At 39.5% G+C, this 16,093-nt stretch overlaps 1 protein-coding gene across 1 annotated transcript; it reads right to left on the minus strand.

The window, feature by feature from the left end:
• Positions 1 to 1,080: 1,080 nt before the first annotated feature.
• Positions 1,081 to 12,641, minus strand: LOC140953905 (hemicentin-1-like). Its single transcript, XM_073403280.1, has 14 exons — positions 12,638 to 12,641; positions 11,901 to 12,161; positions 11,077 to 11,343; positions 9,856 to 10,122; positions 9,077 to 9,343; positions 8,196 to 8,462; positions 7,192 to 7,455; positions 6,255 to 6,521; positions 4,913 to 5,179; positions 4,086 to 4,352; positions 2,884 to 3,150; positions 2,584 to 2,637; positions 2,000 to 2,101; positions 1,081 to 1,197 (listed from the first exon to the last, which is right to left on the minus strand). The coding sequence occupies exons 1-14, from the start codon at positions 12,639 to 12,641 to the stop codon at positions 1,130 to 1,132; spliced, it is 2,889 nt and encodes a 962-aa protein (XP_073259381.1). The 3' UTR covers positions 1,081 to 1,129.
• Positions 12,642 to 16,093: the final 3,452 nt, after the last annotated feature.

Consider the following 16,093-nt stretch of genomic DNA (forward strand, 5'->3'; position numbering starts at 1 on the left):
TTCGTTCTAGAATATCGTCAAAGATATTTTCCTGCCATATATTGCCTAAAAAAAAAGGTGGTAAAATGGTTATTTTTGGACCAAAACCATGGGTTAACCCCTTTTGAAAAATGTCAATTTTTCGATTTTTTAAACTTCTTGTTTTTATAGCTTAGAAAGGGTTTTTTTCGTTCTAGAATATCGTCAAAGACATTTTCCTGTCATATATTGCCTAAAAGAAAAAGTTGGAAAAATGGCCATTTTTGGACCAAAAGCATGGGTTAACCCCTTTGGAAAATGTGAATTTTTCGACTTTTTGAACTCGTTTTTATAGCTTAGAAAGGCCTTTTTTTGTTCTAGCTTGTCGTAAAAGACATTTTCCTGGCATATTTTGCCTAAAAAAAAAGAGTTGGAAAAATGGCCATTTTTGGACCAAAACAATGGGTTAACCCCTTTGGAAAAATGTTAGTTTTTCGACTTTTTGTACTTCTTGTTTTTATAGGCTAGAAAGGCCTTTTTTTTTTGCTTTAGAATATCGTAAAAGACATTTTCCTGGCTTATATTTGCTAACAAAAAAAAGTTGGAAAAATGGCCATTTTTGGACCAAAACCATGGGTTAAACTCTTTACCTTTTTGCGTTCTAGAATTTCGGAAAACGCATATTTCTGGCCTATATTGGCTAAAATAAAAAGTTGGAAAAATGTCAATTTTTTGACTTTTTCAACTTCTTGTTTTTACAGCTTAGAGAAACGTTTTTTCGTTCTAGAATATCGTAAAACACATTTTCCTCGCCTATATTGTCTAGAAAAAAAACGCCTTTGTAGGCACTAAAACAAGAAGTTGAAGAAGTTTAAAACTTGTAATTTTCCAAGGATAGTCCACTGTTTTGGGGGAAAATTCGAATTTTGTTTTTAAAGGTGTAGTTTGTCGTGGAAAGATGTTTTTTCCAGGAATTTGTTCATAGCTGCTGACCATGTGAGTGAGAAACATGTACATTTTGTTGTTTTTTAAACGACTTGTTCCTTCTCATTGACGGTAACCTTATACCAAGGGCTTCTCTTTTGGAAAATGATAGGTGCGCATCAATTTTCATTCGGGCAATTTCATAATGCAAGGTTACGTAGCTGTCAATGATTTTATTTAGCAACATTTAGTTGTCATAGTCCAGCATGCGTCGTGATTGATTATTCTTCGAATGTACTTCAGCTGAGATGACCCCTGCAATTAGTAAAAAAAAATATAAAATATATAAATAAATAAGGATGCAACGGAACTCAGCAAATACATTTGGAGCTTGACAGAGAATTGAAGAACGTAAAATATACTATCAAATGGCGCAAAGTAAAGCAAGCAAAATCGTATACAAACGTCACCAAAAAATGTAATTTGTGCTTGTGGGAGAAATATTTAACAATTTCTAAACCAGCAATGGATGCCCTGAACAACAAAAATGAACTAATCTCGGGTTGCAGACACTCAAAGAAATTTCTACTGAACACGGTGTAAGCATGTCGAAAGCGTCACTTAACTAGCGGTATGACTCACCACGCATCATACGCCACGCGCCACGCCTAGTATTTACTGTTTTGTTTTCCCCTTTATCTTAGATTGTAACCGTTACTTTTGGCAGTTGTCCGATGATTGCTTCGCAAGAGGTATGAAACTCTGAGTAGCAATAAATGTTCAAGATTTAATCCAGTTCCATCAGTCTATTTGTATTCTGCTCTAGTTCAACTATTGAGCAGTGATTTATAGTCGATGAGGACATCAGTCCGGTACCTCGTTAAATAAATAATTATAACGTAAACAAAGCGTCTGGGTAATACAACAATATAGCTCATGCACACGCTGCACCTCTCTCAACTGAGTGATAAAAACGAAAGACGGGAGTAGTTTTTACAACTCTTTGCATAAAGGTAGGTTATTCCTTGGGTCAATTTTTCAACTCAAGTTATTAACTATAACAATTTTCTGATACTTGGAGGAATCCTTAATGCCATGTAAATGGATATTAACAAACCTGTTTTTTTATGGATCCATCCACAGAAAATAAGCAGAATCAGAATACTGAGTACAAAGATAGCAATCGTTGTGCTTAACAGTATAATGATCAATCCACTGCCTGCAAGAAAACAAACGAAGGATATTGTGAATACCAGTCAGCATCAGGAGTCCGTATAACCATAGGCTTGTGTCAGTAGGCTACTGTCAACTCCCTCAAGGACAGACACCTTTGGACCGTCACTAACCCTTTAAGCCCCAGTATCCACATACAAATTCTCCAAACTGATCTCCATACATTTCCTTGAAGAATTAGTTGACAGAATTTGGTAAAAGATCAAATATTTTTCTCTTCGTGATCATTTTGTTAATTCTCATAGACTTTGCTCATGACAGTCTATGGATATCGTTAGGAGAACATTGATTTTGAGCACTATTGGGACTTAAAGGGCTAAACGCCCGTCTAAGTGCGGTCCGTCTTATAGAGAGTCTAATAAAGGAAGTAAAGATGAAAGGCAGGCCCAACTCTTATAGGTGTCCGTTTCACCGAGGTATCCGTTATTAAAGGGAGAGTCGTCTGTATGCCATATTCTTGCTACTCACGCTTCATTTTTTGGGCACTGTTTACTCCTACGTCTATGTTTCCTTTATTTAAAGCTGCAATAAAAGAGAAAGTTCCGTCAAGAAAGCCTTTGCATAGACACGATACATAACGCCAATGATGTGAGGGCAGGTCAAGCTAACCATAAAATCTACTTAAAATTGAAATAATGATCGGGAACGGTACCATTATTTGTAGCTTCTCAATATTTGTACATTTTAAATGAGGAGAGGCGGATACCTTCCAACCACAAAAGTAAACATTATAAGCAAAGAATTCAAATTAAACAGCCGATAACGTACGTTTTACTTCCAGTTTGGCGATGCGTGACTTTATCTTTCCGCCGACGCCATTACCTACTAGACAGCGGTACTTCCCTTCATCACCATGCCTGACGCTGGTAAGATTCAACACCGGGCCACGTGAAAGCACCTTTCCAGGATCAGAGAGCTTAATCCAAGTAACGTTTGCATGCGGGTTGCTTTCTTTTATGATACATTGCAATGTTACCGATTCCTCTTCAGTTGTGTCAAGATCCTTAGGGAATGCAGGGTCGATAATTGGTGGATCTGGGTAAGAAAAGAGGATCATGTTTAACCATATCATTTCAATGCCAAAGGTGGTTAAAGTCAAAATTCATCAAAATTTCTAAATTGGTGAAAAACAGATAATACGATTGGAAAGTACTGTGAACGAGGATTCATTTGAATAGTCACACTATAGGATTTCATCCACAGACTCAAAACTTAGAACTACATGCTTAATAAATAGTACTAAATGAAAGTATTGCTGAAGAGGTTTCAGTTACAGGGTCACACCATAACATCTCATAAACAGGCTCAAAACGTAGAGCGACACGCTTAATAAATAGTACCATGTGAAAGTACTGCTGGTAGCTTTTATTTGAATGATTACAGTTTAGGATTTCGTCCTCGAACTAAAAAGTTAGAACCAACTTACCAGAGTTCATCATTGACTCTCATACTTTGACAGTAAATGAGAACACGTCAAAGGCCGATTTTTCAAATGCTCATTTGAAATGTTTAGCTCTGCCACGGTCCTAACATCGATTAATAGTGACCTTTAGATTCTAAGACGAGAACGACTACGTGTACGAGATGTTCTCAATACTAAGTAGTGTACGCGCGTGAACCAGCGTCATTTTGGCGGGAAAACGTGAAAGCCGTCATCGTTCTACTACGAGTTTTCGCGCGAATGTCGTGGTGGCGAAAACAAGATATCAGATGTTAAAAGTTTTATCCTTTTGCGATCGAGGGAGCGCGTAACCTCATTCACTAAAGATAACAATGCTAACTTTTCTAGTGAAAAATGGTAAAATGAAGCTTTGCGGGAAGTCTATATTTTGAGAAGACGCGAAAAAACTTCAAGTCAAATCTCGTACTCGTAGTCGTCCTCGAATCTAAAGGTCTTTGATATAACGAGGAATGCATGCAAAATGCATGCATGCATAAAAAAAATTTGATAAAAAAGCTATGGTACTTACACTGTACATCAATCGTACTCATTCGAGAAATCACGGCTAGGCCAATGCCGTTTGTCCCGACACAGTAATATCGCCCTGATTGGTCTCTTGAAATGTTTATGAAATTCAATCTGCTACTGTTAGAGATCTCTGTATTTCTTGCTCGTGCATTATACCATGTTATATTAGGTAGAGGATTCGCCGCTGTAACAGCACACTGCAAGATGAGGTTGCTGCCTTCAATGACTGTATGGTTACGAGGATAGCTCCTATCTAAGATTACTGGATCTGTAAAAGAGAATGAATTGTTTCGATTTATAAATCACTTAGCTAATGGAGTATGAAAAATAAGTTTGATTTGAAATAGGCTCTTTGCAGCTAGCCATTCATGATCACGTGGTACAAAACCGCAAAACAAGCTGGAGAGCAAAAGTCGCACTGGGACAAGACAAACAAAAGGCATATATAATTTTAAATGGTAAGTTCCTTTGTTTGTCTTGTCCCAGTACCACTTTCTGCTCTCCAGTACGGCGGTTTTGTACCACGTGAATGGCTAGCTGCAAAGGGCCCATTAATGTAGAGTCCTTCATTTTGTACCGGAATTGAACCCTTATTCTATGTACACTACACTATTTCTTTAGCACCAGTATAGGCCATTGTCAAGAGTAAGAACCTCCAGTGAAACTTGCAATACTTGTACGACGACCAGAAAATTTAATTGATATACTGAATATAGCCCTCTATACTGTAAAGGTCGCTCTGTAACAATGCAACATCAAATCTGTGTGGATACAAGATTGTTCAGTTAATATTGACAAATACTGATTTTCCATGGATTCAAAACTTACGCAGCACATTTACGGTTGCAGTCCTGGAAATCGCTCTGTTTCCAACGCCGTTACTGACAACGCAATAATACTTCCCCATATGAGATCTCGAGATATTTATAAAGGTCAGGTTAACTCCATACGACAGTGGAGTGTCGTTTGCAGCAGCTCTGTACCACGTGATGTTTGGCTCAGGATTGGAAGCTGTCACTGTGCACTGAAGAGTAAGATTCTCTCCTTCGACTAAAGTATTGTGGAGGGGATGACTTCCAATCAACGATGGTGAATCTGTGAATCAAACAGCCTTAATCAGTCATTGTTTAACCTCTTTTAGTAAAACCTGAATCATTGGATAATCTGATTCTAGAGCTCTGATTGGCTTAGCCATCATGGTATATGAGCCATTATACCATGCTCTCCAAATATGGTAACTGTACACGTCTGCTCAAAAATAAAAACAAGCTGAAAATCGGTTGTTTTTACAAATAAAGACGGGAAGAATTCTCGATATTTTGTGGGCGTTTTTAATAAAACAATTATTCCACTCACGCTTGTTGGATATGAGATGACAATAGCCAACTCGGCGCTACGCGCCTCGTTGGCTTACTACCATCTCATTTCCAACGCGCACTCGTGGAATAATTGTTAAATACAGTGAAGGTGTAAACTGTTAGCGCTCCGGAATAATTAGGTTTTAAATGTTAATATCCAACCCCTTAGGGTGAATTTGAACTGTCACGTAACTTTTACGTGTGTAAATAAAATAGAGGCAATGTGTCAAAGTCTGTGCGTAAACGTAAAAGTTGTACCTCGCGCAACTTTTATGTTTATACGCTGCCTGTCATTAGAGAGATCTAGAGTCACGTTTAGGGAAAACGGCAAACGTAAATTTGTACCACGTAGCCAATTTGTCCCTTAACTTGCGCTTTACTGTTCATTTTCTCTACCTCAAAATTAGTTGCTTCACTTTAGTTTTGTCTCTAACAATTGTTTTCAACTGTTTTTAGCTGAACGGCTTCTATTTTGAGAAATTCTCGACTTGAGTTTGACATTTGCCGTAAACGGCACTCTAAATCTCTCTTTTGTCTCTATTTTATTTACGCCCACAAAACTGACGTGCGTACGCACGTAAAAATTACGCGACAGTGGAAATCCACCCTCACACAAACCAATAAACGTGTAAACTGCTTGCGATCCGAAGTAAGAAAGACTTTAGCATGACCACATGGAGATTTATTTACCTTCCTGCATGAAACATACAACACTCCAAAGACAAAAACTACTCATTGGAAAGGTTTCTTATCGGTCTATTTGCAGCTTGACTTGTTCCATGTAAATCTAAGATGGCTACTTGGTTACTTACATTGTACATCGACCACACCCATCCGTGAAATCGCCACTGGGCCAATGCCATTTGTCCCAACACAGTAATATTCCCCTGCTTGATCTCTTGAAATGTTGAATAACGACAAGCTGGTGCTATTTGAAAGTTCCGAGTTATTTGCACGGGCGTTATACCATGTTATGTTAGGCCGCGGTTTCCCTTCTGTTACAACGCAGTGCAAGTGGAGGTTACTTCCTTCGACAACTGTGTGACTACGAGGATAGCTAAAGTTCAGGGATGGTGAATCTATAGAAATAATGATGCCGTTACATGTATTATCAGTGGTAAATATCTTTTTTATGATAGAATAATTAAAATCAAGTGTGAGGATAAGGCATAGAATAATAGCCTCGTCGGATAACACCCTCCATGATCTGCATAATTTTTCAGATCATACGAAAGTCAAATCCAATAACTGTTTTATTCTTCTTTAAAATAATTCTTACTTTAAAATACTGCTTACCTAGATCGATGTTAAGTTCCCCCCGTCCCTATTTGTCTGTTACTCGGATAATTCAGGATGTAAAGTGAAGTTTAGTTTTGACGTTTTTCTTCAAAAAGCAGATGTCACCCGTTGAGCTTTTTTCTCGTTGTTCTTGCTATGTTTTTAGGCAGACAATCGGCTACTTCTTCTTCGCAAAACATGTAAACTTTTCAGCCATTTTCTCCTGCTCAGCCTCTAACTGTAAAACTGTGCTGATGCAACCCAGGGCTTATCAGTTGCCGTTCGTTTTTGGGGCAATATCCAGTACTATTGACGTAATTTTACCGGATATCGCAATCGTCTTTCAAACTTTGCCAAAGGCAGCTGGATGTGAAGAATTAGCCGGGGGATTTTGAGCCAAACAGAAATTGAGAAATATTTCTTTCCTTCTAATAGAGGTATAATTAGCCTAAGCGTATCGCTATAACTTACGAAGCACATTAACAGATGAAGTTCTTGATATGATCTTCCCAATGCCATTCTCCACTGCACAATAGTATTTTCCATCATCATATCTTGAGACATTTATAAAGGTCAAGTTGACTCCATATGATAATGCAGTGTTACTTCTGGGAACTCTGTACCACGTGATGTTAGGCTGAGGATTAGCATCTGTCACTTTACATTGAAGGGTTAAGTTTTCTCCTTCAAATACGGTGTTATCATAAGGATGGTTAGCATTCAATAAGGGCGGATCTGCGGAATCAATCACAAGATGTAGTTAAAATCAAACTACGGAAAAAGTATCGTTTTGTCGCACACGAAAATTGAGTACAGCCGAACCCAAACCTCTCATAAGGGGCAGGTTCCATAATATTGACGACACCAATCTATCGCTGGCTTCTCTAAGATGCCAAACTCCTTACTACTCTTACGGTGATAGGGACAGCTCTATAATGCAGACACTTGGCTCTGTCTCTTTCGTGTCTGTGCCAACTATATTTAATGGTAACCAGTCCATGATGGCAGCTATCTTGGAACAGTTTTAGATGACGTCACAGTCACCCAAAAGTGGTTTACACCCAAACTATCTATTAGCGGTTTGACGTTTTAAAAGTAACGTAGCAGGATAAATCTCAGAAAGAGCCAGTGGATGAGACAGGATGAAGGAATATCTGTAAGTAAGCGTTGGACAAAAATAGTAGTAGCTTACTTGCAAAAAATACTATGCTTCAAAATCGTTTTCTAACCAAGGCTTTAAGTACCTAAAGCAAAGACGTAGGTAGCAGTTTTCAAAGATTTGCATGGGGGCGAAAGATGCGCATTTGATTGAAGTGAAACCTTGATTCCACCCGAACATTGTCATCCTCGGAAAAGAAGACGGTCCAACAGTTTCTCAAGAAACTGAAGCTTCAAAAACAAACTTTCATAGATCGACAAAATGTTCGACGCTAAACGCTATGTCTATGTCTACGTATATGAAAAAAACTACTCACACTGCACCTCGACTGTACTGGCACTTGACGTCAACGCTCCGTAAATTCGATTGTCCACGACACAATAATATTTCCCTGCATGATTTCTTGAGGTGTTAATAAAAGTCAAGTTGACTCCATGCGATAGAGCTGTGTTATTTGACGTAAAACTGTACCACGTGATGTTTGGCTCAGGATTGGCAGCTGTCACTTTACATAGAAGGGTGAGGTTTCTACCTTCGGCGATTGTATGATTTCGAGGATATGAGGAATCAAGCAAAGGAGGATCTAAGAGCGGAGAACAATGGAACAAAGAAACATTTTACCTATATCTGCTCTATAGCTGTGTCATACCGTAAAATTCCGAAAATAATCCCCTCCATGTATAAGCCCCTCCAAATATAAGCCCCCCAAACCGGTAACGCAAAAACCCTCCGTTAAATCGCCCCTCCAAATATAAGCCCCCCGGGGGCTTGTACTTGGAAAATTGCCCTCAAATACAAAGTGAAACAAAGCAAAAACGGTAAATTTACTTCCAACTATATGGTTAGCCCAATCGATTGTGAAACGCAAATTTCCCTCCGTAGATAAGCCCCTCCGAATATAAGCCCCTCCAAAAATAAGCCCCTCAAAAAGGGCCTTTGAAAAATATAAGCCACAGGGCTTATTTTCGGAATTTTACGGTGTGTCACCTCTATAACTGTGTCATATTCTAACCAAAGAAAGAACCAGGCCCATAGGTTGAAAAGGTGGCAAGCGCTATCCACTGGATAAATTACCATCTAGTGAATGACGCAGTTGGTTTTCGCAATACTTATCCACTGACTAACAATTTATTCGGTGGATAGCGATATCCAATGTTTGAACAGACGAGAGTGGAACTTTTAAGTTAAACTACTTACAATGTACTTCGATTGAGCTGATCCTTGAAACGACTGCTTTGCCGATACCATTATCAGCAACGCAATAGTACTTTCCAGCATCATGTCTTGAGATATTAGAAAAGGTGAAGTTGGCTCCATAAGATAGTACTGTGTTGTTTGCGGAAACCCTGTGCCACGTGATGTTTGGCCTTGGATTGGAAGCCGTCACTTTACATAGCAGAGTAAGGTTATTGCCTTCTACGACCGTGTTGTCACGAGGGTACGTGGTTTGCAGTGATGGAGGATCTGAAAGAAGGCAAAGATTATTGGTGAGTTACGTTAAGTGTCTTAACGATATCAACGCGAAAACAGAGTGCACAGACTGGAATATATCTGAAATTGACTGCGTAGCAGGCGGTTGGAAGCTCTTTTGCAAGAAAGAATGGGGCTTGTTTCTCCCTCGTGCGATTCATTCTTTCTTACGACCGTCACTTCCCGGGGCCTGCCTCGCAGGCCATATATCTAAAATAGAAATATCTGAAAAAAAAAAAAGAACAGGGACAGTTTTGGATAGAGACGAAGAATATTCTCGGATTCTGGTCCGAAGTTCCCATACTTAGAAGAGAGGAAGACTTATCAGAAAGGCAAAGACAATCCAATGTCACTTAAAAAGAGCCGAACTGCCAAGATTCCACTCCTACTTTCATAGATCGATAGTCTTCCAACGTTATAGGATAAAAATTCTGAATATTACCCATTCTAACTGAAATTATCACTCCCGACTTGAAAAAATAAGACATTCTAAGCAGTTAACTTACACTGCACATTAACTGTACTGACTCGTGACGTCACAACCTTCTCTATACCATTGTCCACAAGACAATAGTATTTCCCTGTATGATTTCTTGAGATGTTCACAAATGTAATGTTGACTCCATACGATAGAACTGTGTTATTTATAGCAACACTGTACCACGTGATGTTTGGCTGAGGATTGGCAGCTGTCACTTTACACTGAAGAGTGATAATACTGCCTTCGGTGATTGTGTGGTCACGTGGATATGTGGTATCGAGTAGGGGTGGATCTGAAAGTGAAGTATAAGGAGTGTCAACATATATCTCCCATCTTCAAAGAGAGTCTTATAGCAAGGAGCCCAAAGTGAGACCACCAGAAAAAAAAAGCTCTGCCTTATTGAAGACGGCAAAAGATGAATCCAAACATTCGGAAAATTGACATCCTTTGCAACGTAACGATAAAGAAATGTGCCCGCCATTTTGAAAATCACCGATGTATGACGTGACGTCACACTGGCAGTGATCAGTGAACCAATGTTTACCCTAGAGACGGCACCTCCCTCCTGCAGACCACGTTTAATTAACTCACATTCTTTCATGCAGACATCAACCAATCAGAAGTCGGGGACAGTTTCCAGCTGGCTTCTGATTGGATGAAATCTTTACTAAAGAATGTGAACAAATCTAAATCGGTCGCACGTTTGGGTTCCTTGCTGTAAGCGCACATTTTCTTCTAAAAGTTGTAATGAATACAATGATATTTTTTCAACAACTACTCAATTCTCTTATGGGTATGTGGTTTTCAGGAGAATTGAACTTCATATCACCAGTTTTCACAATTCTCTCAGCAAAGTCCTTAAATATTTTGTGAATATAAGTGTAAAAGGAAGCGCCCTTTATTAAAAAGGTATTTCAGGTTCAGGTGTTTTCAGTCCAAAAATGAATAATGTTATCCATCGAATAAATAGCTTATTTCATGGATAAGAAAACGATATCACGAAAATTCATGAAAAAAAAGCGCAAACTGCTGGAAAATGCTTTTGTCCAACATTGAACATCTGGGGTCTCGTTTCAACAACGACCACGTGCGAACTAGGGTCCACAATTTTTCTAGTCGGTTCTTACAGATTCAGCAAATTTAAGTGATATCACCTAATTAATGCAATTGCAAAACGGTCTAAAGTGATCACTAAACCTGAGGGACGACACCCAATACCTTAGTAACATTATTTGAATCAACTTACATTGCACATCAACGGTACTTATCCTTGATACTGCAGGTTGCCCGATTCCATTTTCGACAACACACTGGTATCTCCCTGCATGAGATCTGGTGATAAGTCCAAACGTCAAGTTGTCCTTGTATGAAATCAGCATTTTTGTGGCAGAAACATTGTACCACTTGATGTTTGGTGTGGGATTGGCAGCTGTCACTTTGCATTGAAGAGTGAGATTATTGCCCTCGGTGACCGTGTGGTCATATGGAAAGCTAAAATCTAGTGACGGTGGGTCTGCAAAGCAAAGCAAAACAAAACAAAAAACAGCATCAACAACAACAAGCATTTGTACGTACTTATGTTTTCTGTGCTCTCGTACTGGTGAAGTAGGCCGCGTGCATTTTTCTTTAAAATTTACGCGTAACGATCCGTAACGCAAGACACGTATAGCAACATACATGTACTGAATTGCATCTGACAAGACATATTGAACGTTTTATAACCTGAAATTATTCCTTGAAAATGATTGAAAAATTCAGATGAAGCAATAATTGCGTTCGGACCTTCATGTCAGAACATCTATCAAAAAAAAAAATCCAAAACTCAGTTTTCCCTTAGCTCCAGTGAGCTGTTTGCAAATCTCAGCGTTATGAGTGGTCGCTTACGGGAGGTTAGACTACATAGATCAAGTTAATGTTTTCCTGTTGAACTGATTAAGCCAACTGGAGAAGAGATTTAGTAAAACTCAGACGAGGAAGAGGTTAATCATCAGCAGCAAGAGAATAATACATTAATTTATTGTTATATTTACATTTAAAAAGGCCCCATGTGTTTGTTGGCAACATACTTACACAGAACATCCACATAAGCAGTCGACGAGATAACAGACTCCACTCCGTTGGTTACTAAACAGTTGTATTCACCCGCGTCAAATCTGGTAGCGTTGACCGTGAGGTTTACAGACACGGCAAATGGGGAATTACTTCTATTGTTCCTTATCCAAGTTACATTAACAGCGTTCGTATTTCCCAGGGGCAAACAGTGAAGAGTGAACGAATTTCCCTCCGTCACTGTTTTATTGAGAGGGAGTCTAGGGTCGAGGGATGGTAATTCTGAAGTCAAGAAAAGGAATAACGGATCGATTAGCAGTTAGATATGATTATAGTTTCTCGGTGTTACAGATGGTGCGATGACCGAACGATGCAATACAAAAGACAATAGGCAGCTTAAAGAAAGACATTTTTGAACGACTCACATCAACTTGGACTTGTTGCATGCTTGGGCAGTGGTTTTGCCCAAGTTTTCCAGCAAATGGTCTCTATAAGAGTAAAGACACTTAGCCATACAAATTTGGTTGCATTAATAAGGAATAATAAAATGAAAGAGGCCTCACTAACGGTTGATGTGCGTCGCTCAAAAATGTCTTTGCGTAAGCTCCCTAATGAGCAATTCCCACAACATAACCAACCTAATCAACCATATAGTACACGCAAGTGCAACACAACAAAGCCCCCTTTCGGCTGTTCTGAGGTTACACTTCAGACTTGCTCGGTGTGGTATCGAATTTCACTATGGGAGAGAGACAGACCCATTGTACAATCGACAGGACACCGTCCAAGTCTCATGACAACCTTGTTCTCACGGCCTCTCTTGCTCTGTAGGGACGAGTAGGAAAAGACCCTGGGAACGAGCGCAATCTCAAGATAGCCTTTAAAACGACAGACCTTTTCCAAGTTGCACCAAGCCTCTGTTTCAAAGCGAGGCTAAGCGTGAAACCATTGATATGAAGATCATTTTTTATTCTCACGCAAATGAATCTCATTTTCACGAGTAACATTTTACACGCAGCTTCTTTTTGACAGTGAGAGTTTTTGGAAATTGGCTACTGATATGAGCATTATTTTCCTGCAGTGAAGCGATAAAGCAAGAAGTATATATCGTCACAAGAGCCTTTTGTGGATCTTATGGCTGCCCTTGTCCTTAGCAGTCCTGTCATGCGTAATAGAGAAGAGCTCTAGGTTGGAGAATGTAAGCATTAAGGAATTACAAGATAAAGTGAATACCTCGTCCGTACACCTCTACCCTCAAACACGGCCAGGTGCCATACGTCAAAGGATAAATACGTAGGAACCTGGTAACGAAACTGGAGCTATCGTTCAATGCGTTCCTGATCACAGTGTCACCATCAGCATTTCCAGCAAAAATCTACAGTCAATAAGAATGGCTTAGTTATCTCAGTCTCAAATTACTAACTTGGCGCGCTAAGGATCTGTGATTTGTACTGTACCTTCCCAGCCTCGTCCCCTGGCCAGTTTGCGCTATCCAAGCGAGCAGAGGAGACTTGGAGCCCAGCGCAATAGAGAGAAGTGCGACGTCATGTCCCCATGTAGCAAAATTTCTCGGTCTTAGTAATCTTTCTTGAAAGAGACGGCCATTTGCATTGCCGAACGATGAAGAGAAGTATAGACTATAGTTTTGTACCTGAGTGCAATCACGCGTAGGAAAGTCTAACATGTCATTTTTTCCTGTCATTTTTGCAGGACCCCATTTTGTTGAGGTCCAGAAATTTTGCTTCCATGGCAACTTAACGTAACGACTTCTTATCTCTCTAGACGAATTTTCCCGACAAGGTGACGTCACATCCGAAATCGCCGAGAACGAGGCTGGTACCTTCCCATACAAAAATAGGTCTAACAGTGCACAGATGTCCAAGGTAATTTACAAAGCAAATTGCTGGAATATGAAGATTTCTATGTAGGGAAAACAAAACGTCTATTGCATAACAGAAAAACTGGACATTTCAAATTGCATACCCACCAAAATATTTTTATTCTCCGCCGTTACGTCAGCCCAGGAAGAACCGTTTAAAGAATACGCAACCCTGTAAGTAGACACGAACCAAGACAGCGTGTGATGGCCTTGCGTGTCTATTGCACATACTCGGTACGGCGAGGAGAAATCGATTTGAATAAACTCAAAGACGGAAGCCGTCGAGGGGCACCACTCTTTATCACCACCAACCTTGGCCATGTATGGTTGGTTAAGATTTGAGTCGAGGACTGACGACGCTTGAAAGTTTCCGTCAGGTAGGGAAGCTGTCAGCGCAACGTCATAAGGTGAACAACCTAGTAAATAGAAAGTTGACACACCGTAAACTACCGCTAATTAATAAGCCCAGGGGCCCGTTTCTCGAAAGTCCCGATAATTAAAGGGCCCGTAAAGCTGTTATTGTTTACATTCAAGATAGAGGTTTCAACAGTTTGCATTTAATAGGACAAAACTATCAGTTCATGAAACAAAATGGAGTAGTTTTCTAGCCAGGACCCGCGCTCTTATTCTTTATATTTCGATTTGAATATTTGATTTCGGGCCCGAAAAGTGACCGGGTCTTTCGAGAAACGGGCCCCAGGGCTTATAAGTTCTCCGTAGGGGCTTTAGGAGGGCTTAGAAACGGAGGTGCTTATAACAGAGGGGGTTTATAACAAAAATAGAAAAAGCGCCTCGAAACCAGCTATAGCAGCAATCATCAAAGTACGTTTTGCCTTAACTGGTTTTTCATTGAGCTTCAAAACGTCTTGATAAATCGAGGTCATTTCAGAACATTTGGAACAAAAGCTAGAGAGGGGGGGGGGGGCTTATAATCGGCTGTATTTTTTTTGTAGGTTGGGGGGGGGGTGGGGAGCGGGCACACGGTTTACATGATATTGGTTTGAACTTAAGAATACCCCCGTTTATACCAATGCAAGGTCTTTCAAGTGATAGAGCGGTTTTCACTTGACTGTCGTAAAACCAAAACCATAGTAAATACACTAGCCAACCAAAGGGCGTAGTAAAACCAAAACCAAAACCAAAACCAAAACCAATCCCTTTCGACAGTCAAGTGAAAACCGCTCTAAATTTTACCATATAACTTACAGCCTTACAATAATTCTAACTATAGAGCGGTTTTCACTTGACTGTCGTAAAACCAAAACCAAAGTAAATACACTAGCCAACCAAAGGACGTAGTAAAACCAAAACCAAAACCAAAACCAATCCCAATTCGACAGTCAAGTGAAAACCGCTCTAATTCGTAGGAAGCGTAATGAAGACATCGGACGTAATCCATAGGAACTACTTCGCTCAAAAGTCGGGAAAAATACCGATCGATAAGTTTTAAAAAAGATGTTTCATAGCATCATGATCAAATTGAAGTGGAACACTGTTCTTACCTACATTGAAGTCTCTTATAACCTAGGGGGATCATAACTTGGAGGACATTTATTTCTTTGGTAGAATATTAAATTATAAGTCAGTCTTACCTTGATTCCCTTCAGATGAACAAAACACGTACAATGTCAGAAAAAAAGCTAAAAACATAACGCTTCTACACAAGGTTTCAGCTTTTGATAGTAATAGTTTGTCGATGTAAGCTCAGTTTTAGCTAACTAACACATTATACACCCAGATACCGGTTGTTCATGTGGCGGTGCTGTCTTTAACCCGAAATATTCCAAACTTCTTGTTCTGAACAAAACACTTATTTGTACTCCATGAATTATATCAAGCAAATTACAATCCATAGAAGGCGTTAATGACGATATCTTCCGTTAGACGATAAAACAATGAATACCTTTAGATGACACGCCGCTTTTATATTCTGGCAACAAAAGAAAAGTAATAACAATTCAAAGATAGCAGTAAATTAAATCGGGCGACTCGACGCAATTACATCAAAGGAACTGAGCACATTCAGTTTTCAATATGTGATCCAATAAAGTTTGACATAATTAGTTTTCGGTTGTATGGTACATGTGTCAATGACGTTTTGCAAAAAGCGGCAGTTAGCTCAATTTTGCATCTTCAAAAATATTCAACCGTTATACTTCAAAGGTCGATTGAGGAGGTTTGTAATGTAGTTTTTGAGAGTCTGGAGACGAAATTGATCTAAGGTTAAAATTGATCCTACGGTGTGACAATTCAATTGAAAGTTGCTGAACAGTTAACTTCCCTGTATTACTTTAATTATGCTGTACAAGGTGGTTTTTACGTTTGAGTCTTCGGA

This window comes from Porites lutea, chromosome 12 (assembly GCF_958299795.1).
Source record: "Porites lutea chromosome 12, jaPorLute2.1, whole genome shotgun sequence".
Taxonomy (NCBI): Eukaryota; Metazoa; Cnidaria; class Anthozoa; order Scleractinia; family Poritidae; genus Porites; species Porites lutea.